General features: G+C 36.2%; 1 protein-coding gene across 5 annotated transcripts in view; it reads right to left on the bottom strand.

The window, feature by feature from the left end:
* Nucleotides 1–21,684, bottom strand: part of UBR3 (ubiquitin protein ligase E3 component n-recognin 3) — a 120,053-nt gene that overhangs the window by 50,455 nt on the left and 47,914 nt on the right. For all 5 annotated transcript variants that reach the window (XM_071811043.1, XM_065840960.2, XM_071811041.1 and 2 more), the window contains 7 exons: nucleotides 20,606–20,702; nucleotides 19,509–19,650; nucleotides 16,090–16,194; nucleotides 15,029–15,202; nucleotides 12,813–13,273; nucleotides 9,433–9,521; nucleotides 1,517–1,666 (listed from right to left, as the gene is read on the bottom strand). In XM_071811043.1, coding sequence (XP_071667144.1) covers nucleotides 1,517–1,666; nucleotides 9,433–9,521; nucleotides 12,813–13,273; nucleotides 15,029–15,202; nucleotides 16,090–16,194; nucleotides 19,509–19,650; nucleotides 20,606–20,702 — 1,218 coding nt within the window. The remainder of the gene's footprint in view (nucleotides 1–1,516; nucleotides 1,667–9,432; nucleotides 9,522–12,812; nucleotides 13,274–15,028; nucleotides 15,203–16,089; nucleotides 16,195–19,508; nucleotides 19,651–20,605; nucleotides 20,703–21,684) is intronic.

The raw sequence follows: 21,684 nt of genomic DNA, 5'->3' as shown, positions 1-21,684 counted from the left end.
TGGACAAGATGGTCAGCATACAGCTGGGTAAACACACAATGCAGTGGGGGAGCAATTGGCTGATAGGCTGGGCTCAAAGGGTTCTAGTAAACAGGGTAACGTTGGTCTGGTGACCAGTCACTAGTGGGGTTCCGCAGGGATCCATCTTAGGGACAGCGCCCTTCCATGTCTTTATAAATAATTTAGACTCAGGACTTGAGGGAATGCATAGTAAGTTTGCTGATGACACAAAATTTGGGGGAGCCGTTGACATTCTTAAGGGCAGAGAGGCCCTTCAGACGCCTCTGGACAAACTGGAGAACTGGGCAATCATCAACCGCATGAAGTTCTACAAGAGCAAGTGCTGGATTTTGCACCTGGGACACAGCAACCCTGGTTGTACATACAGACTGGGGAATGAGATGCTGCAAAGCAGCTCTGCAGAGACGGATCTGGGGATTCTGGTTGACAGCAAGCTGAACATGAACCAACAGTGTGCCCTGGCAGCCAAGAGGGCAAACCATGTCCTGGGTGCTTCAAACACAGCATTGCCAGGTGGGCAAGGGAGGTGACTGTTCCACTCTGCTCTGCACTGGTGCAGCCTCACCTGGCGCACTGTGTGCAGTTCTGGGCACCACAGGATAAAAAAGATATTAAGCTACTAGAGAGTGGCCAGAAGAGGGACACGAAGTTGGTGAAGGGTTTGGAGAGGAAGCCGTATGAGGAGTGGCTAAAGTCACTTGGTTTGTTCAGCCTGGAGAAGAGAAGACCTCATCATGGCTACAGCTTCCTCACAAGGGGAGGAGGAAAAGTGGGTGCCAAACTCTTTTCTTTAGGGGCCAATGACAGAATCCGAGGGAATGACAGGAAGATGTGCCAGGGAAGGTGTAGGTTGGACATTAGGAAAGGGTTCTTCCCCCAGAGGGTGGTGGAGCACTGGAACAGGCTCCCCAGGGGGGTGTCATGGCCCCAAACCTGACAAGTGTTCAAGAAGAGACTAGACAACACCTTCAGACATACGGTGCAAACTGTGGGGTTGTCATGTGCAGGGACAGGAGTTGGACTCGATCCTTGTGGGTCCCTTCCAACTGAGGACATTCTATGATTCTACAATGTGCTTTCTTGATGTTAAACGGTTAAAAAAATATTAAACAAACAATATTAAAAGCTGTACTTCTGCTCTTGTGCATAATACAGCATACATACATACACAAACACACATACATACATAGAGATACATGGATGGCTGTTTCATTTTCTTTTTCTTTCAATACCTGTTTTCTTGCAGGTCTATTATATACTGCTGTGTTTGCAAAAGCTGACAGGAATGAGGAGACAATTAAACTATCCACTCTTTTCCCAACCATTTAAAAATTTTCTCAGTACCCTTAGACCTACATGTGTGCCTCATGGAGGACCATCGACAAAAAAAAGAGAGGACTCTGTCTTTCCAGGCTCCATCAGACACACAAGTATTTATGCACACATACTAAAAGCTGCAGAAACACTGCTTGTCTGAGAAGTCACACGATCATACCTGAGGATGCTTGTAATAGTACAACCAGCCCTGTAGGTCTGTCTTCAGTAGAAGGACCACTCTGTCCACAAATAACACAATCATATATTGCCTCAGAAACATGCTGTTCTGATGTAGCTACCTCCATGGCAATATCAGCATCTGGCGATTCTAAAAATGGATAAGAAAATTGATATTAAACAGAGAGAAATTCATCTACATCTGCATTGAGGCAGTGACAAAAAAATCACCAAAATAATCTCTCTGATTTATCTACAACTAAAATATTGACCATTACTTGAAACCTACCTTGCTGTTTCAAAAAGAAAGACACCTACACAATGAAGTAAAATTTTTGCCATATTCAAAATTATTCACAGTGGAATTAAATGTTTAGTTCAAGTTTTGGATTTAACTTGATCTCTTTAAAATTTCTATAAAACAGAGATCTAATTTCTGTTTCATTAGACACTACGCTGAGAAGTTTGAACAGAGAGAGATGAAGGGTAATGAAAAGGAAACCCTACTGAACACAGACTTGCTCATAACTGACTCTAACAACAATTAGAAAGAAAAAGTTAATGTGGAGACCTTACAAATAATGTAAGGATGCTTAAACAAGGTGAGTTAAACATGCAACTAAAAAGGAATTTATTTTTTTTTTTAATATGAAACTTTGAGAAACTTTGAAAATTTGGGGTGCATAAACAAAGTAATCTGCTGCTATGCAGCAGATGTTTAGTTTAACAATTACTGTATACAAGACGTATCAGAGACCTGGTTTTCTAATGGTCCACATTATTATTTCCTAGGTGCACAGACAAATGTTCAAGGCTAAGGACCAGCTCCAAAGTACTGAAGTAATTGCATTTGCTGTAGCTTTGTTCACATGACAGTGGTGGTGGTTTCAAGGCAGGGGGCTAACCAAAATAGAACCAGTTTTATATTATGTTACAATCAAAAGTAAGAACTATTTATTGACTTGAAAGAAAAGCACCTTAGGACTAGATGATCCTCTCCTGAGTGCTCAGGAACACATAGAGTTAGCCTCTCAACCTAGAATATAAGGGTGCTTTGTTTCTTTCCTAGAAGATAATTTTTACAAAGCAAAACACTTCATCCCTACCTTCAACCATGCCTTTTATCTCACTGATTAAGGAGGCCAAGGTGCTGGATAGAGAACCCAAAACCCTTGAGAGCAGCAGGAGTCTCCCTCCAGAACTGCTTTCAGGGGAGCTGCTCTCTTCTGGAAGTTGCCTACACTCTCAGCATGGGAGGCTGCGGCCGTAAGGAGAGGTGTGCTGCATGCCAGGCAGTGGTTTTTTGCTATGAAAAGATCCAAGCAATGCTCTCCCTCACAGGGCAGAATCAAAATTACATTGTTTTAGGAGCTATTGATTTCCCAGTCAGTTATTGAGGGTCATATGAAAATGAACTTGAATCTTCATTGACATGCTTAATATTGTACACACGTCTATCACCATCTAGTGGCAGTCAGATATACAATGAAAGAAAAAGCAGAATGCATCAACTGCAAATGTTTTAAGGCCAAACATCCAGAAAAACGAGGAGTAACTGCAGTACAGAAGGAAGTAAATACTAAAGCTATTTTTTATATTTAACATCATCTCATAATTTTGTAACACACACCCACGTACACCTATACATCAGAAGTACATGGCACCAGAATAACGAGAGTTCCAGCCTTCTTATTTACACTTTTCTAAGATATTGTCTATATAACATAACATATGCATCCATTCAGTATTTTGAAGTAGTGCGGGAAGAGTACACAGCATGTCAATCTGATTTTGAACAAGTCAGTGGAAGTCCTCAAAATCAGTCAACATTCAATTTACAATACACCATTCATTCACCCTAAATTGCTTATTTTAAGCAGTAAGGAAAAAATACAGATCTTAGTATTTAAAGGTGTTTTGAACCAATTCAGTATATGCAATCTATACTTCTATTGCCTATGTGCAGCAGGCATATAAAAAATCAGGCTAATTGAATTTCAGAACGCAATAATTAAATGCACGTTTCCTTCACAACTACTTTGTGTCAGGCTACTTTGGCAAACAATAAAATTTCAGGGCAACTAAATTTCTAGCATCAAGGAAGACTTCCTAATAAAATAATTTCCCCTAGAGCTAGTGACAGAAGGCAAAGTCAACTTACACAAAATCCATGGTTAAGGGCAATAGGCAAGAGTTTCAAATCTCAAATAATAAGCAGATAAAAACCACCCAATCAAAACCCCTCAATTATTTTTGAATGGGCTATGATAAACCTTGATTACTGGCTTAAACTAGATGTTAGCTTCTTTGGAAGATAAGACTTGGGCTACAATTTGAGAGGATACACTTAGGCAGCATAATTGCTGGAGTGAAATATGTATCACTGGCAGTCTGGAAAAAAGCAAGCAAGCTATGGTTATAGTAAGGATCTTAATCTTGTCTTTCTTGCCTCCCTGAGCTCTGCCTCAGTGGAGCTCCTGTGGCAGTCACAGACCCTGCCTCGCCACCTCCACTGTCATGGACCAGGACAAACATGTTTCAACTCAAAATTATGTGGAAAATGAGAGAATAATTTTTTATTAATGCATATAAAGTAACTGGCATGTCTCCAATTCTACATCACTTTCAGTTATATATTTCCTATTTCACATTTAAAAAAACAAAACCAAACTGTATTTTATTGCGATAGGACTCACATGGAAGCTTAAAATGTCCAGAAACTTGTAGCTCCACAGATTCTTTTTTTTTCATGTCATATAAACAAAAGTACATAACTGTTTTGTGTTTTCCATGGCAACTTGTGAAGTATTTATTTAAAATTACTAGAGTTATAATGCTATTTTATTAACTTGATTTAGAAAATACAGGTTCTTACCAATTTTTAAAGCATGAGCTAACATCTCCTAGCTCCTAGAATTCAATTGTAAAAAGACAGCTTATTAAAAATGGTTATTTTATTAAATGTCTTTTTATATTAATGAAAAGTTAAAATGTTGATTGTAATATAATGCAAAACTCCCTTCTGTTCTGGCTAAAAACTCCACCCAAATCACCACCAAGAACTGTCATGTGAACAAAGCTACATCAGTTCCAACTAAAAGGTGACGAATAATCTATATCTTCTTATTTTGCTTCTACTGGTACACAAATTCCCAGCGTTTTTTGGCAACACTAGGAAGATATTTCCTTGAAAACCGCACTTGTGTGCGATGCCCCTGAACAACGGTGCCTTATGGAGTGCCCAAGAATCATTTGCCAGCCATTTGCCAAGATACGATCTCAAGGCATATTACTCCTCCAACCTTTCAAACAGGTTTTGTAGGAGCCTGCAGTTTCGTAGTGGCAACAGAAGAGCAAGGAAGACCAAGGTGGGTTTAGTTGCGAGGCTGAAGCATGGTTTTACCAGGCCAGGCAGCAGTCACATGAGAGAGCAACAGTATTTTTACGCCAAGCATTCTTCGTAATACAACCAGAACTGCTTACAATTTAAAACTCTGATTCTCCAAAGACTTAACCTAATTGATTCCACATGACTTCTCATGATGTCAATGTGTGTGAAAAATGAGTAAATGAGAAATACACACAGTATTGGTATCAATTCACTAAGTTTCTCTTACGAGGTTTGTTTAATGTTGTAACACAGCCCACACCCTTACAGCAGGTTCTGGGACCTTTCTTTGTCCTTGTGAATCATTTTGGAAATCTGGATAAATATGAATCTCATTAAAAACAAAGATAAGAATACTGAGGAGGATGAAAACATTTAAACTGTAACAGAAATCAGGGGTAGTGCCAAACACTATCACTCCCTCTGTTTTCTACAAAAGTTAGTTTCATACCAACAGGAGTAAGAGACCGAAAGTCACAAAATCCTAACATTTCCTACCTCCTAGCAAATTCTGATCAGTCTGCTAAAATCTAGCACACTGTTTTGTTGCAGAATGCATTGCCGCCTGAATTACTTCATTTCTACTCTCCAGAGTCACAGATTCACTCCTGTTCTTTCCCCATCCAGCAAAACCCCAGAACTCAAAGGGCCTTGTAAACACAGAAAATATAGTTTACAATCTCTGTTGACTGTAGTCAACATTTTCCTGCTGTACACATTGTGTGTCAAAGTAGCCCCCTGGCATCAAAGCAACCATTAGTATGCTAATATTCTTTGCCCTGACCCAGCATAAATATTCTCAAGAGATCGGTACCTAATTTATTCTTCTATCTGGGTTCAGAAGATTGAGCGTTAGCAAATGTATGTCACCTTGCACCAAAACACTGCACTTCCCTCTACCTCTAGCTAAGGAACATTGGCTTGAAGGACAAAATGATGTCCTGCCAAGACTCCCATCATAAGAAAGAAATGCAAAGATCATATTGCACACTCATCATGAGGCAGTAAAAAAAACATCAGACAACATAGGGCACTTCAGAGAGAGCAAAACTATCAAAGGAATCCAAGATATCTTAATAATTATAATGCACAAATTAACCAATTTACCAATTTCTACTAAGATACATTTGATTAAGTAGTTCAGCAGCTTGCCTCCTGGAATGGACCATAATACTTAATGTGTATAAAGCTTATATAGACAGATGTTTACAAATATCACTATAATTTGTTAAAGGCTACTGTTAACCTGGAACATAGGGATTTATTTTTGTTCTTCTCAAGTCCTTCCTGAAAGGCAGTGAAGCTTCAAAAATCTTCTGCATAGAGTTCTGCATCATAACAGATAAACTGTAGCCTCACACTGAGATTAGTGCCCTCAAAACAAAGATGTAAAAGCAGCAATCACTGGAAGGAGACTAGGCAGTCTCTGGAGGTGACACTGTACGTGACAACACGTTTTTGACTCACTAGACATTCTCCTCAGTTCAAAAGCTCTTATCTGCTGCTCTTGGAATGACGTTTCTTGGTTTATTTTTCTACTTTTTACATTAGTCCTTCAGTCAAACAGCTATAGACAGCACAGTGGATTCTGTTCCATTCTAGTTCATTAACATAAGTGTTTCTAAATTCCACTTAATTACTTCCAGGCAAGCTTGAATAGCAATGCAGTTCTGCAGATGTCACAGAATATAAATAGAAGGTAACAGGGGGCACAAATGGAAAGTGCTAGATAATTGGAATTTTTTTTTACAGTTATTATATGCAAGACAACACCGAACTTTAAGAACCTCAGAAGAATTTGTGAAATCCAGTTCAAATAAACTATTTTTGCTAGTAAAATGAGACACATCTAATGTTGAAAAATGAACATGTAATTGGGTAGCTTCCTTTTCGGCCATGTTTCATCGCAGCATCCCAACAATCAAAGAAGAGGAATGACTCAGGGGATTAACGGTGGTTCTGTGCACTTCAATAAATGCATAAGTTTATGGGGGTTTTAATAAAATAGTCTTTAAGCTTTGGCTACTCTTCATTATTCCTGTCATCTTCTAGACACATTTATTTTCAGAGTATTTTCAGTCCTCTATACATTTCATAGACAGAGAAGTTATGAAAGCTGATGATGATAATTTGCCCAAATGACACCAACCGAATCAGTGCCAGGGAGCTGAGGTCTCACCGACCCTGCATTCTGACAGTGTTATTACTATTATAACAATCAAACAAAATTAATAAAACTACTGCTGAATTTCAACTTATAATAAAAGTAACAGATAACAGAGTTTGAATGTGTCAGAGGGGTATGCATTATAACCGATTAATTTTAGTATGAAAGGATTATTTTGTTTTTAAACGTACTATTTCTGCACAGCTATGATACGATTCAGGGACAGACTACTAAATACTTACAGTAGTTTTACATTTAATCAGTCCAGAAAGACCAGATTTGGAATTATTACCATGTTTTGCGTTTTAAAATCTGAGTAACAATAGTTCGTGCTTTGTCATTAATTGGCTGTAACATATACAAACTACATTCACAGCTGAACAAATTCCTTCAGTTAAAAGAAAACAAAACAAAAAACCAATAACAGAGCAAACTTAAGAAAATATTCCTGGCAAAAAATCTGGGGTTTAAAATAAATCCTATGTATTCTAATGGAATACATACTTCCCTTCTGTGAGCTATTTTAATGCTAGTCAGAACATAAAAGCTAATTAATACTGGACTACAGTACAAATTCAGTGAATTTTCACCTCAAACTCAGAAAACAGTATGGTAACCTACAAGACACTGAAAAAAGTTAGTGAAAAAGCAAAGCAATTATTCAGCTAACACAATGACTGGAATTCTATTAAGTTGTTGTTGCCAAGAAATGCCTTCATGCAGAACGACTATGAAAATGTGGTCCATTAAGCTGATTCTATCTACTGCTGTGCATGACCCGATATAATTGACAAACACTGTATTTTATGTTGAGATATTTGAAGCTATTAATTGTTTAAATACTAAGAAACAAACAATTTAAGTGCTGCATGCCCCAAAACTCTTTCATGCACAATCATAAGCAACAAGGCCCAGGTCTGCCTGTTACAGAAATTAAGAGGGTTTTTTTAACATTTGACATAAATAGTTAAGTAAAAGCTAAATGTTCCCAGTCCTCCACACAAATAAACGTGGTGTAATTTACTGATTTAACTAGTACGTTTGATCCGCAAAGCAAAGCAGTTACCTTAAACACAGCTTATAAAACCCAAGTATGGAAGTACTTATGCATACATATGTATATATGCAAACACAAGTATGAGAGGTAAATATATAGAGAGATACATGGGATTTTATATATGAAAACACCAACTTGAAAGTTGCAATATCAAAAAATCAAAATATAGGTGACTGCAGAATAAAAGTTTCCCAGTCACTTTCAATTAGCCATGACGGTAAGAATACTCAACTTTTACTAAGTAGAACTGCGTGTTTCTTCTTCCCTTCTTTCTTACTTCAAGAAATAGATTAAAAAGAAATAGCTACTAATTTAATAAGCATAAGTAAAACTCCTTTTCTTCTGTGAATTTTGTGTTGTATTGTACACCTTCTAAATATAACACCATAATACCATTAATTTGCTAAAGAAATTTCAATGACTGCTGTGTCTAAGACCTTCATAAGTATAAAGGAATAAATCTTCACAGCAACTGTTGGGAATTTAACAATTTCTAAAAATGGACTTTTTCAGCAAAAGCAGTTGTCAAAATACTTCTAATCATTCCGCAAACTCAAAACTACATAGCAGATGCTATTGCATTGAAAGAAAAAAAAAGAAAAAAAATATTACTTTCAAAATTACCGGTTTTCAGTGACATGATCTAGATGATGAAAATATTTTCCATTCCTCAGTTAAACACAAGCAAGTTAATCGAGATTGTTTTTCTACACAGCAGAACCTGAGAGAATTTACCCTTAGGAAAAACAAGATCCTGCTGTAAAGCCTGTATTTTCAACATAATAGAAGGTTACAGCAACTGAGATGATGTAAAACCTATGCTTTGCTTAATTCTATACAGAAATTTAAGATGCAAATTTCTACCATATTAAAATTTGAGGCTCTATGAAGAAATAATATTAAATGTTATTACTTCAGATTAAAGAAAATGGAGTCTTTAAAAGGCAGAGTAACTTCAGGACATTTTATATTAAAAGGCAAATACTTTAAAACACATCACACACATTTAATAATTTCATCCACCGTGTATTAAGAAAAAATAAGAATAAAACAATGTCCCACAGATTTTCTTGAAAGTATTTAAAAGAGAACACATTATTTAATCTATTCCTTAGCAATTACGTATTCAGTATTATCTGTCCTAGAAAACACAGCTTTAAGCCTCTTAAGAAGTATTTAGTGAACAAGTGGATACAGCAGAGGTATCTGAGGGGAGGTTTTGTTTAACTGTTTGATTAAAATCTTACTAACATGGAAATAAATAAAAATATAAAAAAGCAAGCAGTCAACCACACAAAAACTTACCAACATCCATGGCAGTTTCCATGAAGCTTTTCTGCCTTGAGGCAAATTCAGCCAACAATTTTTGTTGTCTTTCTCTGGCTTTCTGTCGTCTGAATAAAAGAAGAAGGGAAAAAAAGAAAAAAACCCAGTATATATAATGGAGGATTAAAAAAGTTTATAGGGTCAGGCTGATTACAGCTGCCACCTTCAACAATATCACTCAAAATTCAAGTTTTCTCTAAATAAAGGATTATTTTCAAGCCTAATCCAGGAATCTCTTGCTTTAAAAGCACAGTTTAAGACTTTCTTTTTCCCAGTCTGGAAAAAAAGGAATGAAATCCTGTCCTTAAAAACCTTTCAGAAAAGCAAAGGATCTTTTAAGAGATTAGGACGTGGCATCATAAGGAAAAGAACCCAAAACCTTATTCTTGAAAGTTATTTTTCTGTTACATAAGGGAAGAATAACAGAGTGAAATGTCAACTGTTGTACAAAAACAAATACTCTTGTGAGCAACCAGCGTTCACAAGTTAATAATAATAATCGTCTGCCTCACTTCTGATATCAAGGTTGATGCCAAGGTAAACAACTACAAATAATTTATTTTCCAGCTAAGGCTCCTCATACTGGTTCTTTCTCCCCCACCTCCACCTAAGATACTGGTGACCAACAGCTTTTACATCTGGACTTACAGAAGTCTGTGACTGCTTACAGACTGAAGGACCGTATCTCCCTGGAGCCAAGCTGACCTCACTAACTTTTTCCTCATCACTTAACGCAGCTCTGTATTTACAAATGGAAGGCATTAGAAACTCTTTCTTCTCTGTCTTTCTGTTTAAACTGCATTAGTGATCTGTACAAGGCTATATGACCAGCTATTCTCTAACTCCCTATATATACATACTGCAACAAATAGCAGAATAATGATGGATGTAAAAAGATATAGAAAACAGACGTTGATTTTCTGAAGTATAAATAAAGGATCTTTATGTTGACAAGAGTTTACAAATACAGGAAATGGGAGAGTACAGGTTGAAAAACCCAACAGAACTCATACCACAACTGCGTACCACCCACGTGCCCCATGGCTGGGGCTTCAGTGTAGCTCCTCTCCAGTGTAGCTCAGGATGGTCGGTCACAGCTACAAACTCCAGGCATCAGCATTTACAGTGATTTTTTTTTCCCTCTGCCCAGAGGTCACTCAGATAACTAACAAGGGATTTCAAAACATCAATTGGCACCTGATGTGCTGATGGGCGAGTCCTCTTTAGTCTCCAACACTGTCTGCTTATCACTGTCCTGGCCCAGGACCAGGCACACACAGGCCCCAAGCAGCCAATTTACTGCAACCTCTCATCCTGAGGTGGGCTGTTCATAACTCAAAGCTGCTAACTTGTTTTCTTAAAGGCACCTTAAAAACCCAAATATCTCTACCCATTTATCTGTCACATTGTTCAGCCACCGTTTCTCAAAATAACTTCTATTTACGACAATCCTAAGATTCATTATCCAGAGGATCATACCAGGGCATTCATTAAACCTGTTTTTATTTACTTCCCCCTGGGAATTTCTCAATATATGCCCTGACTAAAAGCAGAGTGACTGTAAATAGAGGCCTTTAATAAGAAGACATAAACAAACTCTGACAGATTCAGTACAGCTCAGTAATTTTCCATGATGGCCCATGGGAGTTTGACACTGCAATCGAAAAAATACTGCAAGCAGTTCAAGCTCTCTTACAGTTCTGTATTTCGGTTTCTATAGTGACAGCCCATTGCCTGAGCGATGACAAGTTTCTTATTACGTTGAAGTAACCAAAAAGCGTGATCACCAAACACTCACAGGCTGCTTGATCTTCACCAATACAAAACTGGACTTGAGTGTAAAAGAAAAACAAAACAAAACAGTAAAGATTGCAGCCTGAATATACGAGCACTGCTAGTCTATGAGATTAGTAGTTTCAATTATCACACTGTCATGAGTCCCCAATGACATTACAGATCTGAGGAGAAGAAAAGAGTCACTCAGAACAAAGAACTAGAAACATTTATTTTCATTATTATGTTAGCCTCAGAACTTAACTGAAAACTTAAGGTCCTTGAAAATATAACATCCTTTATAGGGGGAAAGGAATGACCTTACCCTTTTCTATCTGAAAAGTTACTCAATTCATTGATTCCCTTGCTTCTCCTGTACATAAATCTAGCACTACTGAGCACAATAATGAGCAGGTGTCCGAGATGTAGCTGTGTTCTATCTAAAGCAGCCATTCAGTCTGTCTTTTCCTGAAAGACAATTTTACAAATTTGACATGCTAAACCTTGACTATTTATCTTGTTTACTGAACTATTTCAAGTGATGTTGAAGTTAAACTACTAACAGAACACCTGCAAGAAAAAAAATAATTTTACTTCATAAAGTATGTAACTTATAAAATATATTTTTAAAAATGTTTAATTTTTCAAGTATAGATCTTGGATGTATTGGAGAGAAGTTAGTGAAAAAATTATTTTCAAACAAATAATATCAGCATAATTAAAGGTAATCCAGACACCAACTAAGTCAGACGGCTGCATGTTTCTATCCAAATTTCTAGAACCATCGTTATATAGTTATATACAGCCAAATACTGCAGAGACAAGCACTTCAGTATTCTTGTCCACTCCAGCCTGTGTCCTGTCTCTGCTGCAGTGAACATGGTAAGTTCTCTGTCCCAGCCACCCCACTCACTAAACCCCAACCTTCTAACCCTCCCTTCAGATGCCGTGTTTCAGTGTTTTGCACTAAACAGCTGCCAATCTCTGCCACAGCCCCATCCAGGCAACCTTTCTTTCCAACTGGTGCCATTCAATTCCCTAAATGCCAATCTTTGTCTTAAACGTGCTCTCCAGGCACTTGCATTCTTGTTCTGCATTCTCGTTCTCCTATCAGGTCTCAAGACCCCATTCCCTCTCATCAATATTTTCACTACAAATAGGTTCTTTCATTTGTTTCTCTTGTCTGAGTACTCTGTCCTGACAAACCAGTTCTTCCCTAACAAACCCAGGCAATACAAATACTAATACTAATACTAATCTTAATCTTTTAACTCATCTTGAGGTTGTGCGGTTGAGCCTCAAAAATTATACAGTCTTAATTCTGCACCTTTGTATGTATGAGTGGCATACCCAGCAACATGAAGGGTGAGTGTGTATATCACATAAAGTCATCATGAAAGTTTTCTATTTTAAAGACCTAAGTTAGCATGTAATACCCAGGTATACCATGTATATGCAACATGGATAAAGAAGAAAACTGCAGAGTTAAGACTTTTAACAAGCAATTCATGCAAAGACCTAGAGACAGGTGGATCAATAGATCCACAACACACACTGCCCTTCCACCACTCCTTTATTATTGTTACCTTTCTTCTTTATCCAAAGCTTTCTTCTCTGCAGAACTAATCTTTTTTGGTGGTACAGGAGGTGTCACCTTTCTGCATATCTCTTCAATTATACGTTTATTCAACCTGCTCTGTAAAGCAGCTTTCAATAAAATTCTTTCTACTGCCGTCATTCCATCACCATGACAGTATCTTGAACTTTCTGGATGGATTAAAACATCCACGTCATCCAACCATGGAGGATAGTAAGAGTTTTGTTTTCCTGAGAGTTTGTGATGCAGTTTAATCAGCAAGGACAATATGCTTTCCTTGACTTCTAGAATGGCTGTGGTTAGCTGTGGAGTTGCACCAGGTGCTGACCATTTCATTGATGTTTTGGGCCGAACCACTTGATTTGCCTCGCTGGTGTTCCGATTGATGATCTCCTGAAATTTCTTTCTACGTTCTGCGACCAAACTGAACACTTGAGCTGTCCCCGAATTCTTGGGGAAAAAAACAAACAAACACAATATTTAATTTTTGAGAATACAAGCATAAACAACATATATTTATATAGCTACAGAAAATACTTTAGATAAGGAGAAAAGCACAGAACATTTAAAGTTTTCTTTCCCCTTCCAAAAATCTATCGAAATTTGGTATAGCAAAATACTAAGTCTGCATGTCATGCTTCTATACATGTCTGTCATGCATAGCTGCACAACAGACAAGCATAAAATGAAAATATAATCCATACTGAAACAGTTAATAACCTGTTTTGCCCTAGTCAAACTTGGAATTCAGTTCTTCAAGTAATATTTCGTTACTTTGTCTTGAATATTCATAATTTTATACCATTTAAATGCCTTTATTAAAGTCTACTGAGTGCTTACACACAATGTCACTCTTAATCCCACACAGCAGAACACAGGTGAGCCTACACATCCCCATGGGCACTGCCCACTTTTTGTGGATTTATTAGCGGAGATCCAGAAGCCACATACCCATATTCGCAAGCAGTGTTTGCTATTCAGAGCACATGAGCATATGAGTGCATATTAACGACAGAGCCTGTTCAAACGTATCTAGGCTATGCTACCCTTGCCTACAGTCCCAAATAAGGATACATGGAAGCAACTCACATATACCAAATACATAGCAAACAGATGTTTATTGAGTATTTTGAAAGTGAAATTCAGAATGCTTGAAAATCTTACCCTCCCCTTCTCAGAAGGCTGGACAGCCAAAAGGCATCAAATACTTCAAAATCAGATATAAAAAAGGTATTCTGACAATCATCTTCCCTACCTTCTTTATGTTTTAGTCTATTTCATCTTGCCTACTGACTTTAAATTTTCATCTATTTTGCTAACATTAACATGCAATAGGAATATCCATTGTATTTCACTACATCTGGCATGTAATACTCCCAAGTGCTATATACAAAAGCAATCCTGACACAGAGATTATATTATCTACCAGCTATAAATCTTTCAGGATCCCACCATTTGCATATTGATTTTGTTTTCACAAAAAAACCCCACACCCAAAAAAACAAAGAACAAAACAAGAAACCCAACCCCAAAAAAGAAAAACAAAAACACCCACCAACCCATCCCCCAAAAATTTGCCATTAATAATTTCAAATGCATTTTCAATGTAAGGTTAAACTTACCTAATTCAAGAAAGCTAGGACTACTTTATATTATTAAATGTTAGTAATATCTTGACAAAACAAAACAGGCCTAAACACAAAGCCTCAAGCAGTAAGCTATCAATGACACTTTATATTTGACAGAAAGCTTTTATTTCAAAATACGTATTAAAAATATAAGGGCATGTCTTTGCTTAAAAGCCTACTACCTAAGGAAAAGAAAAAGCACAAGTCCTTGCAATATGAATTAAAAGAAAATTCAAGAAAATTAGAAGATTTCACTGAGTGTTAAGGTAAGCACAATTAAAGCCATGTTGCTAGTTAATCGCTTAGGAGGACAGACTGCACACAGATCTACCTCTCTCTGGAGGCTCTTCCGCCTTGAACTCTGGTAGATTGAGGATAAAAAAAGTCATTAAATATGTCATTTGGAAGGAGGTATCATTTGAAATAACTTCTATTTCTGTTATCAGTACACTTAGGAAAGAAAAATATCCTAAGAAATTCATAAAAACAGTAAAAAAACAATCCTAACAACAATAAAGCCAAATGGGCAATAACTTAAACTAATCTATAAAAAGGACTGGCATTTGTATGTACATACTTGTGATGCAGCTAAACCATCAGAACTCGTACTTGCAGGTGGTTCCCTCTTCACCTCTGGAGCAGTTTCCGGTACTCTCACTCGGACATAGTTAATGAAGTGACGCATGTTAGAAACCAAGTTACTACCAGGAAACCAACTGTCATGGCAACGCTCTTGTCCACCTGCAGATTCCTAAAATAATAATTTTTTAAAAGTATACTTTCTCCTACGTGTTACAATAATTAATGTTGCTTTTATAAGTGTATTACAGAGACCATCATCTCTCCATGAGACAGGAACAACATGTACCTCACTAAAGCTGATATTATGATATGACTGATGCCTAGCATGACAACTACACATCTGATAAATACATAAATGTACACATTTGATTTGAATATGATCAAGTACATGCAATCAGTGCTATCCAGCAGAAGTGAAAGGAACTACTCAGTAATCCAAAGCTGTACAATCTAAGATTAATACAAAAAATCCCAACTATACAGAAGTCAATCTCTGAAAAAAGTGTGGCAGATCCTTAGTCATGTAAGCAATGTTAAACAGTATGAAAATCATGAAAGTCAAATAACATAAGGGAACCTGAAATCATGAAAATAATGTCTCTTTATGTTTGAATTCTCATCAAAAGCACACCTAAAACTTTGGCTAATTCACATATTTTAGAAAATACAGACCTTTAGCAATAAAACGCTCAGTGACAAAAGTTTCAGTTGAAAATCTAGAAATCTAAGCAAGTTTTAGATTCAATCACTGTAATTTTTTTACATTCAATTTCAAGTACTAATTTACAGAGTAGTAAAGATGCAACCAATCTGTGTTGTCAGGTTACATATACAGAAACTGTTGAAAAAAATAACAAGATACCATACTCCTTGTCACAACAGTATATGAATTTCTTTTTTTTTTTTTCTTAATCGATCCCTGCATAAGTAAATAAACACATTTTATTTTCATTCCTATGCTAAAATTATCATTTTAATGAATATCTATTTTTAAAGAACACTGAATAATTAGCAAATACTTTACATTTTAATGAAAAAGATGGTCTTTGTTCTTACCTCTTCATCTGACTCTTGTTCTGGAGAATTTTCCAACCCCAGCTCAATTAAATACAAAACCATGCAAAGCACGTGTTCTGATAAATTCTGATGATCCATTAAAATCTAGGCAGAAAAACAAGACATTCGCATCTTAAAAGGTTTATCTTTGATACTCTCACTATCCCTATTACAAAACCAAACAGAACAAAAAAAACCCAAACAAACAAACCCCCACAACTGCCAAAAAGTGTGCTCACAAGACCTGTATCATGAGATACGAAAAGCCTAATCAGGCAGAACACCATAACAACACTTGCTACCCTAATGAATTTTTGTAGACACTGAGCATCGATTTTAGCATTTTAATTACTTTTGATTGTTGCATAGTAGCACTTTCAAACTCCTGTCACAAGCATAAAAATACAGTTAAGAAGAAAATATTTTCAAGAGCAGTAAATTTTCTGCTCAGGTTCCTGGAATATCTACTCTTAAACATCAGCAAGATATTTTAAATTTCACTCATGTTAATGATTGAATGGTCCAACAAAATACCTGGTTAGTGATTATGCTATAGGATAAAAAAAAATGTTCCAAGTAGGTCAAGAATAGTAAGAGTAATAACGTTAATATAGCTCTCCAGTAACAGTAACTGTATACTAGTACAAAATAAGACATACGATTTTGGATGTGATGGATCAACAGGAGTGTTGTATTTAGAGGACAGGAAATCATTATTCCATTCAGCCTATTAAGACTTCAGTATATCTAAACATACAGAGTGTTCTGGGTAATACACTCTGGACTCTTCAGTTTTTATATATATTTTTTTTTAAAGAGGATTAAAATTTATTTTTGATGTTTAGAAAAAACTAACTTTTGAGCATCAGCACAAGAGTAAAATTTCATTGTACACTTCTTTCCAGTCAAACAAACCTGTCCCTTACAATTGTTCCTAGTTCAAGCTGTGATCTACCTTAAGAGCACTTTAAGTGCCAGGTAAAGCTGCACAGGTGGCACTCCTGTCAGCTCCAAGCAGAGCTGCACCCGGCCAGCACCAGCACCCTCCCTTCTCACAGGACCAGGCACTGTAAGGCCTCAGGAGTTGCTAGTCCTATAAGTGACACCTGGATAACTGGGAACACCAGAAGGGTTAATGTGAATTCAGTTCACAACCAGCTTCACATAATCTTTTTTAATTACAAATAACAAATAACCTTATCTTTAAATTAATAAATGCCCCTATTTTGCTTCTAAAACAGCTTTCAATGCTTTGAGAGGAAGAACCAGTGCTGCTGAAATTAAAAAACAGGACAACTTTCCTCTTGAGAATATTCTGAATTAAAGGGCAGAAAATAGCAAGAAATTACAAGTTACCAAAAAAATTGATGAGAAAATATGTTTAAAATTTCATTGTAGGCAGGTTACTTTAGAAATGAATAGTTTTAGAGTGTAGCCTAGTAAAGTTTTAAATACGATTTGAACAGGCCAAATTTCCTATGTAGATAACACCGATTAGAAACAGAGGGATAAAAGTTGTTAAAACAGATACTGTTTTACAATAGCTTTTCTAAATTATGTTTGAGCAGCCAATTCAGACATTAATTACATTAACATGAAAAACACGTGCAGATACTCCAGTTAGGATCAAATGCCATGTCGACTAACAATTCTGAAAAGTCAAACTGTCAAATGTAGTTTACTGTTCTTCTGTAGGCAGTCCCACAAATCAAGAGGTATAAAAGCTGTCATATATTCGCAAAATTTCCCAAATAGACAAAATATAATTTGAGCCAACCCATGGAAATCACTAAATGATTTCTACCATCCATAAATCTCGTAGAAATGTATTCAGCATTCCAGCTAAAACAGCAACCCAGAAATTTTAAGATTCTCAAGATGTAAGTCCTTGAAGCTTCTTAAAGGAATAAGAGAAAGAATGGCCAAAAAAAAAAAAAAAAAACAAATAGAAAAAAAAAAAACAAACAAACAAAGAAAAAACCAAACAGAGCAAGATGGTAAAAGAAGATGCATTCCTTCTCCATTTTTCTTTCATGTTGACATATTATTTCATCTTATACATAATGTCAAGGTCCATTTTCCTTCAGCAGCCTTCCTGTAAGCCTCCTGTCCAGAACTTTCTCCGGATATGCTCCTTCCCCAGCCTCTGCTACATATCATACTGCCGCACCTCAGCCTTGTTTTTCACCCTGCAGCGCTCGGGCATCACAGCCCCTGCAGCAGGCCGGGGGTGAGCAGGGTTAAACACACTGCACACAGCAGCTTCTCTGGCCAAGACCACGGAAATCCCTGAGAAACAAGGTACTGCTGCTCTGGGCAAAGTTCTATTGGCCCTGGTGTGGGGCTGACTTGCTTTGGACTTCACCAGTTAACAGAATAAAATAAACAGTCACTGAACACGCAAGTAATGTGACTACGCAATGTCTACAGTTTGGCTAAATTCAGGTCCAGAATCTTGATAAAAGAACCTTTAAAACATGGGGAAAAGGCACGTATTTTGTCCTTCTGTCTTGGAAACTCATGCCAGAACAGGCATTCAGCATGATAAATGTCAGCCATTGGTTATGTTTTGGCAAGATAAGGAACTAGATGTCTGACAACAGAAAACCTTGACCAACCATTAGATGTTGTACTACTGAGCTTCCAAAAGTTTCATTTAATAGTTTCCGCACATTAAACTCAGTCTTCACCACAACATGTCTCATTCTATTACAGGTAAGGAAGAATTAGTAGTAAAACAGAAAAAAATTGTATTTTATATTGTTTAAGTAGATTTTTTTAAATTGCACTGATTACATAGCAAAACCTATAGTTTACTGAAGTCATTAATTTGTAAGCAATATGAAGCTTTTGAGAAAGAGTCCTTCTCTGTCATAAAGATGACATCTATTGAATGAATTCAGGTAAAATCTTCACTCATCTTAATGATACACTGACAACTTATATGATACTTCATTAGAGAAAGAAATCAGCTGATACAACTCCATGGGAATAAGCCTGGCTCTTTGTGAATATCACAGTTATTACGATACTTAACGACAGGTGTTTCACAGTGAAACGAAACTTTAGGGGAGCTGGGAGCACTTTAAAAAGTAGAAAAGGAGAGCATGCCCAGGAAAAGCACTACTCAAACCACTTTTTATAGTCCCTCATCTGCCTCTGCAGCACGTTGGTTTGAAAGCACTTTTCCAAGAACAAAGACAGATTCAAAGTCCCATTTTCTGATGAATGTACTCTTCAAAAAAGATGAAAGTGGTAGAAAAACCTCATACTATACTTAGGAAAGAAATCAAACAAAAAACTATATAAATTAGAACCTGACTACTGTAAATAACCTATTCAAAAATCATGCTTATAAGAACTCCTGTTCTAAAAAAAAGGAAGTAAAATACTGAACTTAATGAGAATTATGACTGTACCTTGTAAAGAAGTGTGAACAGCACAATGTGCAGGGTTTTACAGTGCAAAAGCTTTATGAGACCTTTGTAACTTGGATGTAGTGGTGTTCTCTTCTTATAAGGAGGCCATGGGTTCCCAGGGAATTTACCACTTTGCTTTAAACTGTTGAAACAGATGAGACTTCTGTTAAACACTGCAGTAACATAAACACCTGCCACTGCTATATATACCTATCCCACATTCTTTTTATTTAGATCAACTTCAAAATTGATGAGCATTTCTATGCCATTTAATATATTTAAGCAGCATTCCAAAAATGCATACACAAGCTGAATCCAGTCTTATTTTTCTGTGGATTACCGCTGATTTAAATGACCTTCACTTGTAAAGTGAAATGGATTTTTAATTACTGTTATGAACTTAAGCTATGAATTTAAGAATTCAATTTCATTTTAAGAGTCACATAGAGATGAAAAACTTTTCACTCCACCCAAATCCACATTAGTCAGATATCCAACACAGAAATGCCACATCTGTAGGAATGGATTACAGGCAACAGTAGGAAACACTAGACATGGATGAAATGTTAAGGGACAGTATTAAGACCAAATCATCTTGTTTCTTAGAACTTAAGAGGATGCCAAAGTGTTTTCCCTGTATTTAAATCAGAAATTTAATTCACCCGTGTTTTCTGTCATGAGTGAATACATAGGAAAAAACCCACATTGTCTTCAAAATAATTTCAAAACACAGAACATGGTAATACTGTGCTTCATGTACCTAAGTGTAAAATAAAAACAGATACGGCTGCTTTCTTCTAGTAATTTTGAACTGACTTCTAAACATTAATTTTTGGTCAAGTATTTTAGCTGTGATGACATCCACTACTTTGTCTGTGGCACTCCAGATTTATTTTTAAACATTTATGGAATAGTAACAGACTAAGCTAACCAAAACCCCGATTCTGCCTGTAAACTTGTAATCTATATCCTCAATGAAAATATAGGGCCTGAAAACACAAATAACACTACTAGCATTACCAGACAGTGAAAACAAAAAATGTATTGTGCAATGAGCAACAATACTATATTACATTTCCAAAAATGATCCAACTTACAATGCTGTATATCTATCCATTGCAGACTGCACATCTCTACGATAAACCGTGCGAAGTATTACCATGACAGGGTCGAATTCCTTATCCCAGACTTCAGCTGTTGTTTTAAAGAAGTCACATGTTAAAATTCTCTTTATAGACCTTACAACTTGTTCTGGATTATCCTTAACTATGCTTAATTACATAATTTTCTATTAGATATTTTTTCTTTTCGGAAAAGTACAGTAATTTTTGCTAATTCTTACTAATAATACTTACTACAATAATAATTATGACTACTTATCAAGATATAAAAATTTAATCAAAAATATTTTTCTTAGCTCCAAAACAAAAATCAAAAATCAATCAAGGCAATAGATGTTTTCTATCAACAAGCTTTATTTAAGCATCTTCTACCTTTCTTTTCTATTGCATAATAGTTCACAATGTGGGATAAAAAAGAAAAATCACATATTTCTGATAAAATAACACTTGTAACACATGATGAATTAAAAAAAAAAAATTAAATGTAAGTTAATGTATTCATCCAATTATAAGTATATGAAGGCAGTCCTAAAAAACACCTTCTCTGTACACATCTTGGTTTGCTCTTTTTAATATACAAGTACATGGAAAGAAAAGGTTTTAGCTGTTTTTCACTCAGTGCAAGCCCTCTGAAAAATAGGAAGTAAAGTCTGCAGAGCTGTTAGCAGGTAGGTGATATTTAACTATTAAATGACAACACCACCATTTTTTGTTCAGTCACAAATGGCCAAGTTTCTTACCAAGTAATGTCTGTGATAAATCCTTTACAAACGTGCCTTTGTTTAATAATGATTATCTATCTATGCATTATTTTGGCATTAAAATGTTAAGTTATCCTCCTTTAATTTAGTAGCTCTAAAGTAACATCCAGAGTGTCTCTCCAGAGCAATCACAAACAGAAAAGCCCAAACTGTAAAGATATCCCACTTCTACTTTTTTTTTTCCTATTTACAAGTCATTAAAAAAAAAAAAACACTCTAGGTTTCCAATCTAAAGCCAAAGGAAGCTCTTAATTCTATTAATTGTTTGGAAGTGTTTAGCTCCTGCAACACAGC

This window comes from Patagioenas fasciata, chromosome 7, assembly GCF_037038585.1.
Source record: "Patagioenas fasciata isolate bPatFas1 chromosome 7, bPatFas1.hap1, whole genome shotgun sequence".
Classification (NCBI taxonomy): Eukaryota; Metazoa; Chordata; class Aves; order Columbiformes; family Columbidae; genus Patagioenas; species Patagioenas fasciata.
The sequence above is the reverse complement of the archived record's forward strand: the minus strand, read 5'-3'. Positions and strand labels throughout refer to the sequence as shown.